Genomic DNA, 18365 nt, shown 5'->3' with positions numbered 1-18365 from the left:
TGTGTTCAGCACAAAACGATTCAGCCTGTACCTTCCCTAACGTCAGTCAGGTACCCTTAAGAGCTGGGTGGACTCAAAGACGGCAATGTTCTACTGACACGAACACGGGATTCTAACTCGAGACTTTCAGGTTAGTAGTTGTATGCTCTACAATCCGACCACGCCATCCCGTGAATGGGTAAATGTCAGGTGTATGTCGGGCAAATGTCAGGGGACAAAGGTCAACATTTGTTGTAAAAATTTTGTCTGACCTTCAAAAATACTTTTACAAATATTTGATACTAATTCACGCCTATAAATCTAACTGAAACTCATACTCTAATCAAAATTTTAGCTTAAATAATTAACATCTTATATTTTTACTATCAACGATCTAATGCAAACTTTTCTCAGTTTACCTAACCTATTAATAATTCACTCAACTAAATAATGTTTTAAATACATTTATTTTTTTGCATACAAATCAAATGTGTTTTTCTTGGTCTTATAATTTTGATATTTAAGTAAAACAATATTTTCTAACATATTTCTTTGAATGCAAAACCATACCCTGCTTAATATTGACAAAATAGATATCACACACACACAATCTTATTAATCTAACTTGTGCAGCAAAAACCAATTCTGCTTATTTTCTTTTATTAATTTATTTTTATTTATTTCTTTAATAATGTGTAATAATAGTTAGATCTAGATATTTAAAAAAAAATCATTCCTTATTTGCCTTGGATCTTATATATTGATGCAATAAAATATACGAAAACCTGGCAATGATTACAAAAATAACAACTCCAAACACAACAGCTGCTATAAAAGCGATGACTTCAAAACAAATGTCATTCTTTCTTCTTTTTAACTGTCAGCTTTGTGAAATGTCATTCTTTCTTCTTTTTAACTGTCCGCTTTGTGAAAAAACGTCTGTAGCAAAACCTGACAATGAGGATAAAAATAACGACAACTCCAGACAGAACAGCTGCTATAAAAGCTATGACGTCAAGAAGAAGAAATTGATACAACGGCATTTCCTGTCCTGATGACCTCATATAATCTCCGCCATACTTCATCACGTGATCTATCCAGTAAGCGGCTTCTTTGGATGGAACTTTGTAAAGTTCTTTGAATAGCTTGGACGCTCTGTCTATATTTATTTTATATTGTTTGTTATTGGCGAGTTCATTTATGGTGCTAATCAGTTCTTCTTCCGTAATTTTCCTGATGTCGCCCTTAAGTCCAAACCCTTTAAAACGAATTCTTTCTGAGTTGTAGAACTGGTCGCCATAGATTGGAAAACATAAAATTGGAACTGCGTTATATAACGCCTCGTATTGTCCATTTTTACCACAATGGGAAACAAAGACTTTGGTCTTTGGGTGACCAAGTAGGTCATTCTGTGGGATCCAAAGTGACGTCATCAGCTTATCCGGAACAGGTGAGGTGACGTTCGCACGCCAGACAACGTTCAGGTCCAGTTGTTTGAAGGCAGACACCATCTTGTTTATGATATGTGAAGGAAACGGAATTTCGTTTCCTCCAAAAGACACAACGACAATTCCATTGGTTGATTCATCAACAAACTCTTTGAATTCACCAATCAAAGGCTTTGGCTCACTGACAGAAGATCCACCAATCAGCTTTGTGTTGGGTAACATTGGTCTGGGATAATCTAGGATGTGATCAAGTTCGGCAATAAAAATTTCAGCTTTTAATATAATATCACTAATTGTCGTGTAGGGTTTTTCTGGTGCTATTCTAGTCACAATGTCACTGTCTGTAAACATGTCATAGCTTAGCTCTAGAACTGTACGTAAGGTAGAGCTTAACCTTTCATAGAAGGTCATTCTGTTGTTAACTCTGTATGGTACTGCTGGTTCTACCGCAGGGCTAAATGGCACTCTATGCATTACAAGATCATGCACAGTGCCTATCACAGCAAAAGGAACACCTAATTTACATGGAAGGACAAAAATATTTCTTAGAAATTTAAATCCATCAACGACCATAAAATCTGGATTGACATTTTTGATGTTGTTGATAAAAGTCTGGTCTGACAAAACTTTGGCGACAAGTTCTTTCATAACTTTAGTTAAAGCTGGCGCGTTGTTACTGTTGGTGTCAATGCCCTTCCAGAAGTTATCAAACATAGATGTGTTGACCGATACTCGCTGAAGAATATCCCCGAGATCTTCCCCAAACTTTAAGACTTTTATGTCCTTATTCTTGATCAGGTTGCTGTGAGTCAGGTACTCTGGCATACAAATCCAGACCTCGTGACCCAGGTCGATCAGAGCCTGGCCTATGTTGGCGTGGTAGAGGAAATAACTTTTGATCAGACCAGGGAACATGACGATTCTTTTACCTCCTGTGTGGTTGAGGACAGCAGCAGTGATGAACAAAGTTAGGAGATGGAGTCCTTTCATTGTAGAATTTCTCGTTTGTTTTCGTCTAGAAATAAAAATGGATTTGGTTTTTAATGTTATTCTAATGCTTGATATTTGTATAAGTATGTTTGTTCTGTGTAGCAGTATAAAATCAATGCATATTCATAACTTGACATGATTTTTAGTGCTACTACCTAGACAGTTTTTTGCCATTGGATAGATAATTAAGTGCTCTCAACTGGACAGTTAAGTGCAAATAAGTTACAAATTTTACGTCAGCATTCCATGACCATTGCATCAATTTAACTCTACATAAACGAAATTAAACTTTGCCATAGTATGTAAACTTTAAAAAAAAAATTACAATAATACAATTAATACAATACATGACTAAGTGTTATAGCGCGAAAAATAATACTTTATGTGGGAAATTGTAATTAAAAAAAAATTAATTAAGCTTTTAATAATCAAGTCAAATGTGAAATCACATCGCATTGTCATGGGATCTAGACCAACGGTTCAAGATGGTTTTTTTAAAATGGTCCATTAGAAATGGTTGAAATACTGATTGTCAATTTCAACCTCTAAGCACGACAGATGGACTAAAGGAAAGCAAGTTAAATACAAGCTTTTAAAAGATGAATAACAAAGTTTTAATAACAAGCTGTTATGTAATAATGCAATAAAAAGTAGAAAATAAATGATTTTCTTTAAATATATAACAACACACTTCCATTTTAATAACCATAAAGAAAAACGTGGGTCACATATTATCTATTGAATCCTTCACTAATATTTAGGAAGAGACCTACACTTTAGTAAAACGTTAGTGTATTATCATATATTTAAAGCAAGTCATTTATTTTCTCCTTTATTGTGCAATGTTACATAAAAGCTTATTATCAAACGTTTTTTATGCATTTGTTTTAGTACTTTAAAATTCTTAATACAACAGAGTTGCATGACTAAAACTATTCCGCACCAAATGAACATGAAAATAAGCTTATAATAGTGCTGAATTATAGTATGCCTCTACTTTATTTAGTAAATTTTAATTAATTCAATTTTATTTTAAATTAGTAATTCAAATCAGTCACATTTGATTTCAGATGGTATCGTCATCGGATGCCAAGTTTGAAACGGATCGGTCAGTTAAAAGTGCTCGAAAATTTGCTCGGTAATTTCGATCTATGACGACAGAAAGATAGAAGAAAGCAAAACGCGGCAGAGGAAGCAAGTTAAATAAAAATCTTGTAAAAATTAGAATAGATAATTTACACAAAAATTTACAGGTATTGTACTTACATAAATGTCGTATGCTACGTTATGTCTCCTTAAAAGAACGCAGTAACTAACGTGTACATCAGGAACCTGTCACCTGAATCGTTTGACGAGGCTATCACACAAGTCCATTGCCTGAGATTAACTAGTTGGCGTGACACAAACGTCTATCACAGAACTGCGCAAACGGTGTCAAAAACAGTAATAATTCTTGCATGGTAATCGGTTAACGCATACAAGAAAATTTTGATAGCGGAGTTGTGATAAAGGTCGTTCTATGGCCGACAGGTGGTAGTAACTGTGACTTGTATGTTGGATGTCGTTACTTTACTAGTCCCACTTCCCCACCTCATCCCTCAATAATTTTGACTTGTCAGCTTGTATGTTGGATGTCGTTACTTCACCAACCCCTTGACCCACTTCTTTCAGCTGTTATAAGTAGGACGCTTATAATCAGGACATCATTGTTTGCTTAAATGCTATATATAAAAACTCAGTGTACCCAGTGTAATATACGAAACATCAGTGTCCACTTAAGTGTGATATATAGTGCGTCTCTGTCCACATGTGATTATAGTGTCCGCAAAACTCTACAAATTTCTCGCAATCTGCTATCACCCCACCCCCACATCTGATACCCCAACCCATTTAACTATATATAAATTGTGAATTTGGGACCGCTGAGTTGTGAGTGTTTATCTATGATGTCAACTGCCCTAGGCATCTTATACTGTACCAAGTTTTTTTTAAACAAAGATTACAGTCTGTTTTATTTGAATGGACCACAGGATCATCATCTTAACAGGTGGTAACTTTAAAAACTGTCAAGGGGCGCTACCACAGCCAGCAGGCCCAAACCAGGTCATCAGATTTAAGCTATTCAGCCACGGTCTAAAGAAGACGAACATTGGTAGGTCGTGGAACCGTTGGTTACCTGAGGACTTCAGGACTCAGGACAATAAGGACAAGTTCTTCTCAGCACCGGTGGACCGTGACGGATTTGTGTCGTACTTACAACACCTATCACACCGCTCATTTGGAGCGTGACGGATTCGTGTAAGATGTGACCTACCCGTCTGATTAGTGATTTAACTCTGCGTTTCCCAATTTTCCAGTCTTTTTCCAAGGTGTGCATTATTTAACATGTTTTGGGTAGCGATGTATTACAACTTTTTTTTTATAAATTATAATACATTAATGTATTTAAAATTCTTTAAATTAAGGTTATAAAATAGTTTTGAACGTACAAAGTAAATATTCTTTCGATGTTTTTTTCTTTTAAAACGTACATAATAATTGATACGGCGTCAGGACAAAGGTACTTGTAGATTAATTAGGTCAACTACGGGCTACGTAACGAAATAAAAGCACGATCAATCTAAACAGAGGATACGATTAAGGCTTTATTTTGATTACTAAACTATGTTTACACAATAGTAAAGGTTTCACAAGTTTTAAAAAGATTAGTTATTACTCACACATAAATATAGATATATTTGCTCACACACAAATACACACACACATACACACACACACACACATATATATATATATATATATATATATATATATATATATATATATATATATATATATATATATATATATATATATATATATATATATATATATATATATATATATATATATATATATGGGTACGATAAGATATATCAAAATTTAACAAAGTATGTTTATAGATAAAGACTTAGGTCAGAAAACGTATTAGGCTTGAGTCAAAGTGTAACGAACAACTAGCACACCTTGAGTAGCTTGTTGTACCAACGGTAGCACCTAGCACACATTGAGTAACGGCAGAACATACCACACCTTGAGTAACGTGTAACAGTGTGCCCATAGTCAGAGAAGATCAAAACATTACACATGTCTGTCGTTTGAGTTTCTTGGTTGATATAGTTTTATGAGTTTTATGTATAAGTATGTTGTATAAGAACAATATAAACATAACATTTAATAAAGCACCATGAAAAATAACACTTTTATATAGTGTTACTGATCGTGTAAATATTATGATAATTGAGAATGACGTACGACCTATTCTCTAGGCCAGCATATACAATAAAAATATTATTTTTGTTATATAAACAAAAGCAACGTCGGCCCACGGTGGTGATTGTAAATTATTTAAAAAAAAAATAATATCAATTTCTACAAACAAGCTGGACTCACTAAATTCACTGATAGGCCTAGTCACACCCTCAACATATTACACATTATTATTTTTTTTTAAAAATTCAGTTCCTATAAACAAGCCGGACTCCATAAAAGCACAAATCAAAATATTACTTTTTTTACATTTTTTAAACTTAGACCCAGCTATTCGTTTATAATAAATGATGACCAAAGATTCTTTCAGGCATTTATTAGTGTATGTGAATATGTGTGTGTGTGTGTGGGGGGGGTCATTACCCCAATCTTCAAAGCACAACCCGAATAAGAAATTATATATGTTGTGTATGTTGTGTACACCCACACCCCCGAAATGTAAGTACTCAACCGATCCTGGTTGTTTTAAGTAGCTCACGTAGAAAAAAGTCTGAAAGAAACTCTGGTGACGAAACCTAATAAAATAGAATGTAAATTGCTTTGGAAAAAATATCTTATCGGTCCACATTAATATTTAACATTTTACCAAAACTACTCAATATCGTCAATACAACAAATGTCATTCTTTCTTCTTTTTAACTGTCCGCTTTGTGAAAACACGTCTGTAGCAAAGCCTGGCAATGAGGATAAAAATAACGACAACTCCAGACAGAACAGCGGCTATAAAAGCGATGACGTCAAGAAGAAGAAATTGATACAACGGCATTTCCTGTCCTGACGACCTCATATAGTCTCCGCCATACTTCATCACGTGATCTATCCAGTAAGCGGCTTCTTTGGATGGAACTTTGTAAAGCTCTTTGAACAGTATGGATGCTTTCTCGATATGTCTCTTGCATTTGTTGTCAAAGGCGAGTTCTTTTATGGTGGTGATCAGTTCTTCTTCCGAAATTTTTCGTATATCACCCACAAGTCCAAAACCTTTAACACGAATTCTTTCTGAGTTGTAGAACTGGTCGCCATAGATTGGAAAACATAAAATTGGCACTGCGTTATATAACGCCTCGTATTGTCCATTTTTACCACAATGGGAAACAAAGACTTTGGTCTTTGGGTGACCAAGTAGGTCATTCTGTGGAATCCAAAGTGACGTCATCAGCTTATCCAGTGCAGGTGAGGTCACGTTCGCACGCCAGACAACGTTCAAGTCCAGTTGTTTGAAGGCAGACACCATCTTGTTTATGATATGTGAAGGAAACGGAATGTCATTTCCTCCAAAAGACACAACGACAACCCCATTGGTTGATTTTTCAACAAACTCTTTAAACTCACCAATCAAATGCTTCGGCTCACTGACAGAAGATCCACCAATCAACTTTGTGTTGGGTAACATTGGTCTGGGATAATCTAGGATGTGATCAAGTTCGACAATAAAAATTTCAGCTTTTAATATAATATCACTAATTGTCGTGTAGGGTTTTTCTGGTGCTATTCTAGTCACAATGTCATTATCAGTGAAGGGGTCATAGATGAGCTCTGCGATCGTCCTTATCGTTAGAGATAAACGTTGCATGAAGCTCATTCTGTTGTTTATCTTTTCTGGAAGTTTCGGCTCTACGGCAGGACTAAATGGAACCCGGTGCAAAATGAGCTCGTGAAAACATCCAACAACCACAAAAGGAATGTCCAGCTTGTACGGCAGGACAAAAATATTTCTGAGGTATAAAAACTCATCAATAACAAGTAAATCTGGTCCGATATTTTTAACATTGTCTATAAATGTTTGGTCAGTTAAAACCAAGTTGATGAATTTCTTAAACTCTACTGCCGTGGTTAAAAGTTCGTTAATGCTGATTTCGTTGCCGTCCCAGAAGTTGTCGTAGATTTTGGCACTTTTAAAGACTTGTGCTTCCATGTTGCCTAAGGTCTCACCGAACTTTAAGATCTTGATGTCTTTGTACTTGATCAGGTTCTTGCCGCTCAGGAATTCTGGCACACAAATCCACACCTCGTGACCCAGGTCAATCAGAGCCTGGCCTATGTTGGCGTGGTACAAAAAGTAGCTTCTGATAAGGCCAGGGAACATGACGATCTTCTTGCTCTCCGTGTGTGTGAGATACAGAACACAGAAGCACAGAGTAAGAAGCTTGAGTACATACATTTTCTTTGTCCAACTTTCAAGCTTTGCTGTACAACTGTAAAAAAAATTGTAAATTCTCCTGTTTTTTTAAAATATGAATAAACTTATAAATAGGAGGCGATCAATCACTCAAACATCCCCTGAAAAAGGTAATGGGTTTGTTTAAATGTTGCATCGGGAAGGATGAAAATTATCCAATTTAGTTTTATTTGGACACTTGCTTATAGTAAAACACATATGTAAATGGAAAGGTTATGAAAACTTACAGCACTTAACGAATGTATCCTTCAATATCCAGTAGTCTTAGAATGAATTTAGCCGCACAGTTGTCGTAAAATTTCTGACAGTTTTGGCATCACCCAAGCTTTAAGTACGTAAAGTTTAAGCACTGGGTTGTTTGGAGTTTGGTGTAACTAAGCCTAAACTAAGCTGCTTGAACGATTTTTTGTACCTTAGTCCACTTTAGCAATACGACACCTACCCTACCAGTTTCACGTTGATCTTGGAAAGAACAATATATTTTATTGTTGGGGGGGGGGGGGGGGAGGGGAGGAGAAGTGGTAATACCTTCATAGCAGAAGGCAATAGTCTGGAACTGCAACTCTTTCCGCATGACTGCCAAAGCTTGACATATGAGTAATGCTATAACACAGATAGTATTTTTTTTAAGTAAAATATAATCTGATCGTCAAGAAAAACACACTTGGCTAATATTTTTTTTAAATCATTGTAACAGTAGTTGAGTAGTGTAGGTGCAATTTTAGAGCACAATACCACTATCTTGGGAGCCTTGTGTTCTGTACCTGTCAGTGGCGTAGCCAGGATCGTCTCAAGGTGGGGGTTCCAATTTTTACCCGGGGACAAGCTTTCGATTTGCACCCCCCCTCAAACTTTAGATTTGTACCCCCCCCCCTCAAACTTTCGATTTGCACCCCCCTCAAACTTTCGATTTGCACCCCCCCTTCAAACTTTCGATTTGCACCCCCCTCTCAAACTTTCAATTTGCACCCCCTCATACTTTATATATATACCGAGGGGTCTATGGGGGGGTTATGACCCCCCCCCGCCTACCCCCCCTCCCCCCCCCCCCCCGCCTACGCCACTGGTACCTGTGATAAAGTCCAGAAGACGCCGGTTGAGTTCGTCCAGCTCCGATGGGTACCTGGCACAAATTTGACAACAGTAAGCCGTCTCGGTGTGTCGTCCATAAAAATCTCTTACATAGTTATAGCGGCATTTGTTTTTTACAAAAGAAAGCAAGTTTGTTTTATTCTTTTAATTTGCCATGCACTGAAGAGGTTATTTGAAAAGATTATTATCACATAGGTTTATGAAATTAATTTGATTTATTAAATAGTACAATCTGTTAAAAACTTTATACACTGTGCAGTGTTGTTATAGTCTGTGTTTATAATGAACATGCTTATATAGACCCGTTGTAGGCCCGGACTGGTGCTGGTAGAAAAGTGCATGACAACAACTGGTGGCAGCTGAGATTTCCCCAACATTGTGCAGGGAAACACTGAATGTGTACCAGGTGGCGTCAGCACCTAGGGGTATATGGGAAGCGTCGAGACGCGAGAAGGTGGAGGGTGTTTCAAGTGATGACGCTATCGTAAGAGCCTCTGAATGTACGAACGTATACCTTTTTTTAGTTGGTCCCAGTTCCAAGGTTATTGTGATGACGGGAAATTGCAGAAATTCGAATAGTTTTAAATAGCCATTGGTCAAGTTGATAGTATCCAATGAGAATAACGTCAAGTGACGTGACTAGATACACATAGGACAAGCTTAAGCATTGTGAGAAAGTTAGTTTTATGAGTAGGATCAGTAAAGCCAGTAGGTAGGAAAGCTAGCGAAAAAGTAGACAGTACAAGTCGTAGAAAGTTGTCAAACAGCCTTTCAGCAAATAGCACTTAAAGCTATAATAGTTTTATAGTAGTATTGACAGTCGGCAATAGAGATGTGTAGTGGAATTTATGTAAACATTTTACTAGATAAAAAAACTGAGTAACATGTGTTTACAACATACTTCAGTATTTTGAATATAGCTCCACAAGCCAGGCACTTGAGAAAAGGTGAAAAGTTTCCCTGACCAACTTTTGTAAGCATACACCACAATACTAATCATAACAAATTATGGTGTGTTGCTTTAGCATTCTTTGTAGTTTAAGAATCAGATGAATCAGTGCTGAGTTAAATTGTAAAATGGGGTTTATGGTACAGATACAAATCTAAAACAATGTCTTTAATATAAAATTAATCAACTGATTATTAAAACAAATTTGCATATTCAAGTTTTACGAATCCTTTACCCCGTTGTGTCTTAACCCACAGTGTAATCAGTCAATGAGATAATTTCTTTAATTGTAAGCTGTTTTTCTGTTTATTTTTCAATGGCTGTTTGCTGAACCGTCCTAAACAAAACCTGACAATGAGGATAAAAATAACAACAACTCCAGACAGAACAGCTGTTATAAAAGCGATGACGTCAAGAAGAAGAAATTGATACAACGGCATTTCCTGTCCTGATGACCTCATATAGTCTCCGCCATACTTCATCACGTGATCTATCTAGTAAGCGGCTTCTTTGGATGGAACTTTGTAAAGCTCTTTGAATAGCTTGGACGCTTTCTCGATGTTTCTTTTGTATTTAAAATCAAAGGCAAGTTCTCTTAAAATACTGGTCAGTTCTTCGACGGTTATTTTTCTGATGTCTCTCCAAAGTCCAAAACCTTTGATGCTAATCCTAATATATAAATCCCCACGTTCGCACATCTCTCTCTCTCTCTCTCTTTCTCTGTCCGCAAAAAATTTTCGCCGGACATCACGTCAGAATCGGCAGCGATATATCGAGAACTTTTTACGGACTTTTGTTGAAAAAAATATGTTAGATGTTTTAAATGTATAACCACAAAATTATTTAAAGAAGAAAAATAAAAAATAAAGGCGTATTCGAATATAGAGAAACAGTATTATTTATGCAACCGGAAAAGCATTAATATATGTGAAAAAGAAAGCATAAAACTGTGACGTCACTATTGCTTATACATTAACTAATGACGTCATCTGCCGTGTTTAGAATGAAAAGAAATGAACTATTTCATTCAAATTTGATTTAGATCTACGTACTCTATGAAATGTATACAATACAATTTTTCCGGCCTAAACTCATAAAATTTATTTTATGTATTTGGATTCTAGATCTAGAGATTCTAGATCTACACTAAATCTAAATCTAAATCTACGCAATAACTAGATCTAGACGTAGACGCTAAGATCTAGATTTAGACTCTAACTTCTCTAAAATCAATTCCAAAAATAAATTTCTATATTAGGACTAAACTATTTCAAGACTTATTTATTTTATACAAAATCTTTGTTATGAACTGGCTAATTTGGGATAAAAAATTAATTTGAAAGAATAGGCATATTCGCGTAAGTTAAGATTTTAAAATACGTCTTTCATTCTCCGTATTTTATAAGGTGCATAAATAGCGGAGATGTTAGTGTACATTAAACCACGCAGGTGGTGCGGGTTCGAGACACAGCAAGTCAGCTTGGTTAATGTATTCTTTTTTATTATGCTCGGGCTAAGCTTAAAAAAAAATTCTTTTAGGAATCTAGCTCTAGATCTAGATTGTCGGGTGTCCGATAGGGCACTTCCCGGCGCCGCAGGCGCTTCAAATTTGGCATGATCTTGCCTTGGTGCGACAGAACACGGGGGCCGGTTGGCCGAAAAGTCTACGATGTGGGGGTCAAAACTGACCTCGACTGACCGGTACCTTATATGAGCTATAAATCGAAAAAAAATGTCCACGGAGGAACCTCTTCATAACTCTTGAGGTCGTAGACCGACCTTCGGGCGAATTAATTAAGCATTCAAATTCTCAATGTTTTCGAAAGCCTAAGCGAAGCTGGGCAGCATCCCTAGTTCTTTTAGAGTTGTAGAACTGGTCGCCATACAGAGGTAAACAGAAAATAGGAACAGCATGGTACAAAGCCTCGTATTGGCCATTTTTACCACAATGGGAAACAAAGACTTTGGTCTTAGGATGACCAAGTAGGTCGTTCTGAGGAATCCAGTTAGAAGTCATAATTTTAGTAGATACAGGTGAAGTAGTGTTGACTTTCCAAATAACGTCATACTCAAGTTGTTCAAAGGCAGACGCCTGTTTAGCTGAGATGTGTTCAGGAAATAAAATATCAGTTCCCCCAAAGGACGCAACGACAATCCCATTGGTTGATTTTTCAACAAACTGTTTAAACTCACCATACAAATCCACACCTCGTGACCCAGGTCGATCAAAGCCTGGCCTATGTTGGCGTGGTAGATAAAATAACTTTAGGTAATGCCGGGAAACATGACAATCCTCTTGGACTCAACTTGTGAGAGGATTAAAACATTGATACACAGACACATGATCGCAAGGACGTTCATGATTGAGTTTTAAGTTTTTGGGGCTTTAATCTTTAGCTTTCTGAATCCATGTATTTATTGAAACCTTTTAAAAATGAAAAATAATATTTATTGTAGCAAATAAAAAGATTAAACTAAATATGTATTGAAATAATTTAAAAGAAAAATAAATATTTTGAACAATTTATTAGTTATTTAGAAAATAATTAAAAACATAAAACTAAATATCTTTTGAAGAAGTTTTAAAGATGAAACTTTAAACATATTTAAACAATTAAATTTGAAGCCAAAAATATATTTTTAAATATTTAATAGATGTATATGAAACCAAGTCTTGAAAACAATTTAAAGGATTAAACTAACAGTATACTGAAAAAATATTCAAGATAAAACAGAATATTTATTGAATAATGTTGAAAGCACAAAAATGCTGAAACCAAGAATATATTTGATGAAACCAAACATTTTTCAATTAAAACAGTTTAAAAGATGAAACCAAATATTTATTGAAACTATTCAGTATTTAGTATATTAAAAAATACACTCAACAAATATCTGCTCTTGAAAAAGTTTGGTTGAAATTATATATTCTGTTTAAATATAGAACAATTTTGATGAAACTATCGATACTCTTAACAAACTAATTTGAGTTACTTGATTTTAAAAAATCCTTTTTGTTACTAATTTAGTTTTTAATTTACTACATCCAATTGACTATCTTAAACGTACTTTTATACGTTAGTTTATTAAAATACTAATAATTTTTTAAACGTAGATTTGAAATTGTCAAACCATTCTACCCCTCCTACATTGATTAAACATAATTTTTTTTTAAAGATTAAAAAAAAATTATACTTACAAGTATGAAGTGATTTCCACAAGCATATTATTTGGTAACAATTTGGTTGCTTGCGTCCTTTCCACTCACTCTTCTAACATCTAATGAGCAAGTAAGAATTTTGTTGATTGCAACCTGTTTGCAATTAACTTACTTTAATTTAACCGATACCCACACCTGGTCTCATCACGAGACAAAAATTACCATCGGCTAGTAGTTACTTAATTACTTATTTTGTCTGAGTTTTTATTAACGCGGGTAAATGACCATGTAATAAATAACTAAGCTGTGCATGTAAATGGCGAATTGGCGGTCTTTTCAAGCGATGGGACATCCCTAGACCATTTAACTCCAATTGCTATCTAACACATACATATAATAGCATCTGAGTCTACTTACCTCAGCTAAGTACCACACGTTAGACAGGGACGGTTTGTTTGGATGGAAGAGCTAATGGCTACAAAGCCGAAAGTCTCGAATTTAGATTGAGTTCATAAAACGTTACTGAGACCAACCAACTCTGATGGGTACCTGACTCAAGTTAGGGAAAGTAAAGGCTACTTGGCAAAGAGCTCACCACAATACCCTTACATGTACTGAGGTCACAAAAACAAGCGAAGTCTTCTACATGGGTTGCCAGGTCACATATTTGCCCTCCTTCAACTCCATAGCACATCGCTGTTTTACTAATCTGTTATTTAGTTCACAATAGGCTTGAAATGTCTATGCAATTATACTAAATATTTTTAGAAATCGTTTAAAAATATGGCATGCGATAAAATTGTAGTTACAATTTTAAACATTATATTTGTTTGGGAAACATAGATTACGATAGTTTTCATATTTTTTTTACTGAATATAAGCTGTTGAAAAGCTGTTTAGAATTATTTTATTAATTAAAAAATAAAAACGCTCTCAACCAATCCTTGATGTCACCCGTAGTGGCCAGGGAAAGTAAAACAATGACAATTACAACAATGTTTTTCCATGATAAAATACAGACAAAGGTAAATGGGATATAGTCTGGTAGTTAATTGGTATTAAATAATATAACATCCCTTATCACCACAACACCATGACTCTACTAAGCCAAATTAAAAATAAAAGTTTTAGCCAAATTACTATAAGATTATTTGTTTGAATATTTCTAGTCTCAATAAAACTGGGAGTCATTTTCTACTTATTTCACAAATGTTATAAAATATTCAATTTTGGTTGAAACATATATATCTGGCAACAACCGCTGAATATAAAGACATATTATTTTTAATCTTGTTAGATATTTCATTAGTCCTTAAAAATCAACTAAAGATTACTAAATTCAATAATAAAAAGGGACGAGATAACCAGATTAAATACTAGCCATCGCTAGATTAGCTAGCCGACAACTGTATGTCATGGCTAGTTGGTTTATTGCCTACTAGACCAGGGACGAGGAAAGGGCAAGTGGATGTCTTTGTAAGTAATCTATACTGCTATACACAGTGTAAGAGTTTTCATAGGCACCAATGCTTTTGTTTAGTGGGATGTATCGAGTGGTGGCAAGTGATGAACGTCATCCTAATCCCCTGCACTGTTACCTTTTTTTTTAATTTTTGTCTCGACTGCTGTTTTATTCAGAGGCGTAGCGATGGGGGGGGGGGGGGCAGGGGGGTACATATGTCCCCGGGCGCCGACCTTAGGGGGCGCCAAATGGGTTGTAAAAACAAATTAAAATGTCATTTTCGCTGTATTTTTGCAGTTTGAGGGGAGGGGTGCAAATCGAAAGTGTGAGGGGGGATGCAAATCGAAAGTTTGAGGGGGGGGGGTGCAAATTAAAAATTTGCTCCCGAGGGGGGCACCAAATTGAAAGTTTGTCCCCGGACGCCGGGAAGGGTCGCTACGCCTCTGGTTTTATTCTCTTTCATTTATTTTATCGCGTACAACACTTTATGTCTGTCACTCGATATAGAACATAGGATGAGGGGTGGGGGTGGGTTATATCTAAGCCAACTAATGGCAGAGTGGCCAATAGACTCCCTTCCCCACTTCGACAGGTTATTATATATATATATATATATATATATATATATATATATATATATATATATATATATATATATATATATATATATATATAATAGTAAATAAACAACGAAGGCTTGAAGTTAAATGTTTAGGTTTATTTCAAGACTTTGGCCTTATACATACCATTACAATTTTATACATTTGCTTTAAACAAAGTAAGAAATTCTTTACTTATTCCAATTATAAAATTCAAATTATCAGGTAAAAGGTTGTAGTTTTTATGATTGCTCTGGGTATCGTTTTGATTGATTATGAAATGGGAATAAATTATTTGTTGTAAAACCTACTGTTTAAAAAGTTGTGAACATCTGATGATATTCTAATCAACTATCGGCAAAATGACTATTTTAAAACAAGTTCTACAAAAATACAAGTATAACACATAATCTACCGTGGGTAGTAAAATAGGAATCTTAATCAAAGAAACAAGTTGAGTTCTAGGTGAATCCAAATAGTGAATGGACCTTTTCTTTTAGCTACTGCTAAAACCATTTTTTTGGCAACACGATGATTTTTTTTTTACTAGATTTCGTTCATACATGACGCTACTTAGTGTTATACGATGTGTATTTCCCAACCCCATTTAGGCATACATAGCCGCAAAAAGCTAGCTACACTTTGTATTAGCGTTTTAAAATATTTCCTTGACTTTTACCCCTCCTACCCTCATCGTCCCACGATTCTTAATGCTTTCTGATTGAACGACCACACTAATAAATTGTACTAAAGACGTTACGGATTATTTATACAAATACTTTGAGCGCTAAAAGTGATGAATACGTTGTATATGTGTTACAGTTTTCTTGACAGTTCTTACCAATTGAACTTTGTGACTTCTTGCAAAACCTTATTACATTGTTTTTGTTTCAGGTTAATGATATGTTTATACTTTTTGTAAGAAAGTATGGCTAAGAAACGATCAGTCAAGCAACTTAGTAACATTACGTTGTTTATATTTTCTCATGTGTTACAAATAGTTGTGCTTTATCCGAGGACGCAATAAATGTACTGAGATATAGAGTTTTGTGTTGTGGAGTATTAATTAATCTTTAAACTTCAGATATAAATTATATTTTTATAGTTTAGAAAATAAATGTCAACTCATAATTTGATTACATTAAGACAAAAATGCTAAAACATGACATATTTTATTATTATTCCTTTTTAGCTTTTGATCTTATGTACTGTGGCATCCACCTAAACAAAAACCTGACAATGAGGATAAAACTAAAGACAACGCCAGACAGAACAGCTGTAATAAAAGCGATGACGTCAAGAAGGAGAAATTGATACAACGGCATTTCCTGTCCTGATGACCTCATATAGTCTCCGCCATACTTCATCACGTGATCTATCCAGTAAGCGGCTTCTTTGGATGGAACTTTGTAAAGCTCTTTGAATAGTTTGGACGCTTTCTCAATATTTCTTTTGTATTTTTTGTCGTTGTCGAGTTCTTTTATGGTGTTAGCAATTCTGTCTGCTGAGATCTTTCTTATATCTGCAGCCAACCCGTAACCTTTGATAACAATTCTTTCAGCATTGTAGAACTGGTCGCTGCATAAGGGTAGACAGAACATAGGCACTGCATGGTACAACGCCTCGTATTGGCTATTTTTTCCACAATGTGTAACAAAAACTTTGATCTTTGGGTGACCAAGTAGGTCATTCTGTGGAATCCAGTGTGACGTCATAATTTTTGTTGGCACAGTGGAGGTCATGTTGACTCGCCAAATGACGTTAAGGTCGAGAAGTTCAAAAGCAGACGAGAGTTTGGCTAAAATATTTTGAGGGAAAGGAATTTCGTTACTTCCAAAAGACACAACGACAATCCCATTGGTTGATTTTTCAACAAACTGTTTAAACTCACCAATCAAAGGTTTTGGCTCACTGACAGAAGATCCACCAATCAGCTTTGTGTTGGGTAACATTGGTCTGGGATAATCTAGGATGTGATCAAGTTCGGTAATAAAAATTTCAGCTTTTAATATAATATCACCAATTGTCGTGTAGGGTTTTTCTGGTGCTATTCTAGTCACAATGTCACTATCAGAGAATACGTCATAGCTGAACTCTAGAATCGTACGTAAGGTAGAGGTTAGTCTTTGATAGAAGGTCATTTTGTTGGTTACTCTGTCTGGTACTGTTGGTTCTTCAGCAGGACTAAATGGCACTCTATGAACAATTGGGTCATGCACAAATCCCACAACAGCGAAAGGAACATCCAACTTGTATGGAATAACAAACAAATTTCGATTAAACATAAAACCATCAACGACCAACAAGTCTGGGTTGATGTTCCTGATCTTATCAATAAAAGATTTCTCATCTAAAATTTTGTTAATTAATTTTCTAAATTCTCTGGCAGCAGAAACGAATGTAGCCAATGGCGCATCTTTGTTATTCCAGAAATTATCAACTAGCTTGGAGTTTTTAAAAATCTCTTCCTCCATGTCCCCCAGCGTTTCCCCAAACGTTGAGATCTTGATGTCTTTATGTTTGATCAAGCTGGAGTTACTCAGGTACTCTGGCATGAAGATCCACACCTCGTGACCCAGGTCTATCAGAGCCTGGCCTATGTTGGCGTGTTGGATAAAATAACTTTTGGTAATGCCGGGCAACATGACGACCCTCTTACCCTCAGCTTGTGTGAGTACTACAACACTCATGTACAAAGACACAACAGCTGAGACAAACATTTTATCTTCATCCAACGTTTCTCATCCAAATTCTCTGAAATTTCTGAAACTAAAAATTTTAAATTTAAGCAACAAAGTCTTTCACCGTTGTTTAAATTAACTTTTCTTCCCGCACAATTCTTAACGTGATCTACAATAAGAACTTTCATTAAAATACCTTTTTAAAATTTACAATTAAAATGTCGAAAAGGGTTTATAAAAATATTTATTTTACAATGCTTTTCTGTTTCAATTTTTTTATGCACAAAACACTGCAATTAAAATAAATTCAGGTGTTTGATCGTCTAAATTATTGAACTTTTAAAATGGGTTTTGTCAGAGAGGCCTAGATTAAATTTAATGTTTTGGTTAATTAAAAGTTAATTATCTTTAAAACATCTTATCCTTAAATATACATATTTGTAAACTTTTAAAAATTAATTTGGTCTAATGAAATTGTTGTGAAACCCATTCATATGCATTGTGGAGGGTTCTGTAT

General features: G+C 35.3%; 4 protein-coding genes across 4 annotated transcripts; all 4 read right to left on the bottom strand.

Annotated features, from left to right (window-relative positions):
- Positions 1-494: 494 nt before the first annotated feature.
- On the bottom strand, positions 495-3821 carry LOC131940642 (UDP-glucuronosyltransferase 1A1). Its single transcript, XM_059299352.1, has 2 exons — positions 3684-3821; positions 495-2442 (listed from the first exon to the last, which is right to left on the bottom strand). The coding sequence occupies exon 2, from the start codon at positions 2415-2417 to the stop codon at positions 876-878; it is 1542 nt and encodes a 513-aa protein (XP_059155335.1). The 5' UTR covers positions 2418-2442; positions 3684-3821; the 3' UTR covers positions 495-875.
- A 2524-nt stretch (positions 3822-6345) lies between these two features.
- On the bottom strand, positions 6346-7887 carry LOC131940615 (UDP-glucuronosyltransferase 1A1-like). Its single transcript, XM_059299321.1, has one exon. It carries the CDS (start codon positions 7885-7887, stop codon positions 6346-6348), a length of 1542 nt encoding a protein of 513 aa, XP_059155304.1.
- Positions 7888-10212: 2325 nt separating this feature from the next.
- Positions 10213-13800, bottom strand: LOC131940614 (UDP-glucuronosyltransferase 2B33-like). The gene is given in 3 exon segments (XM_059299320.1): positions 10213-10559; positions 11774-12178; positions 13716-13800. Coding segments are annotated over 3 exon segments (837 nt in total).
- Positions 13801-16345: 2545 nt separating this feature from the next.
- On the bottom strand, positions 16346-17887 carry LOC131940612 (UDP-glucuronosyltransferase 1A7-like). Its single transcript, XM_059299319.1, has one exon. The coding sequence runs from the start codon at positions 17885-17887 to the stop codon at positions 16346-16348; it is 1542 nt and encodes a 513-aa protein (XP_059155302.1).
- Between the last annotated feature and the right edge of the window lie 478 nt (positions 17888-18365).

The sequence above is a fragment of the Physella acuta genome, unplaced genomic scaffold, assembly GCF_028476545.2.
Source record: "Physella acuta isolate Inbredline_101_S28 unplaced genomic scaffold, ASM2847654v3 ptg000324l, whole genome shotgun sequence".
NCBI lineage: Eukaryota > Metazoa > Mollusca > Gastropoda > Physidae > Physella > Physella acuta.
Note: the sequence above shows the minus strand (reverse complement) of the source record. Positions and strands in the feature narration are given on the sequence as shown.

Coding starts and splice junctions, on each gene's coding strand:
- LOC131940612 (XM_059299319.1), bottom strand. CDS start 17,887: ATGTTTGTCTCAGCTGTTGTGTCTTTGTACATGAGTGTTGTAGTACTC.
- LOC131940642 (XM_059299352.1), bottom strand. CDS start 2,417: ATGAAAGGACTCCATCTCCTAACTTTGTTCATCACTGCTGCTGTCCTC.
- LOC131940615 (XM_059299321.1), bottom strand. CDS start 7,887: ATGTATGTACTCAAGCTTCTTACTCTGTGCTTCTGTGTTCTGTATCTC.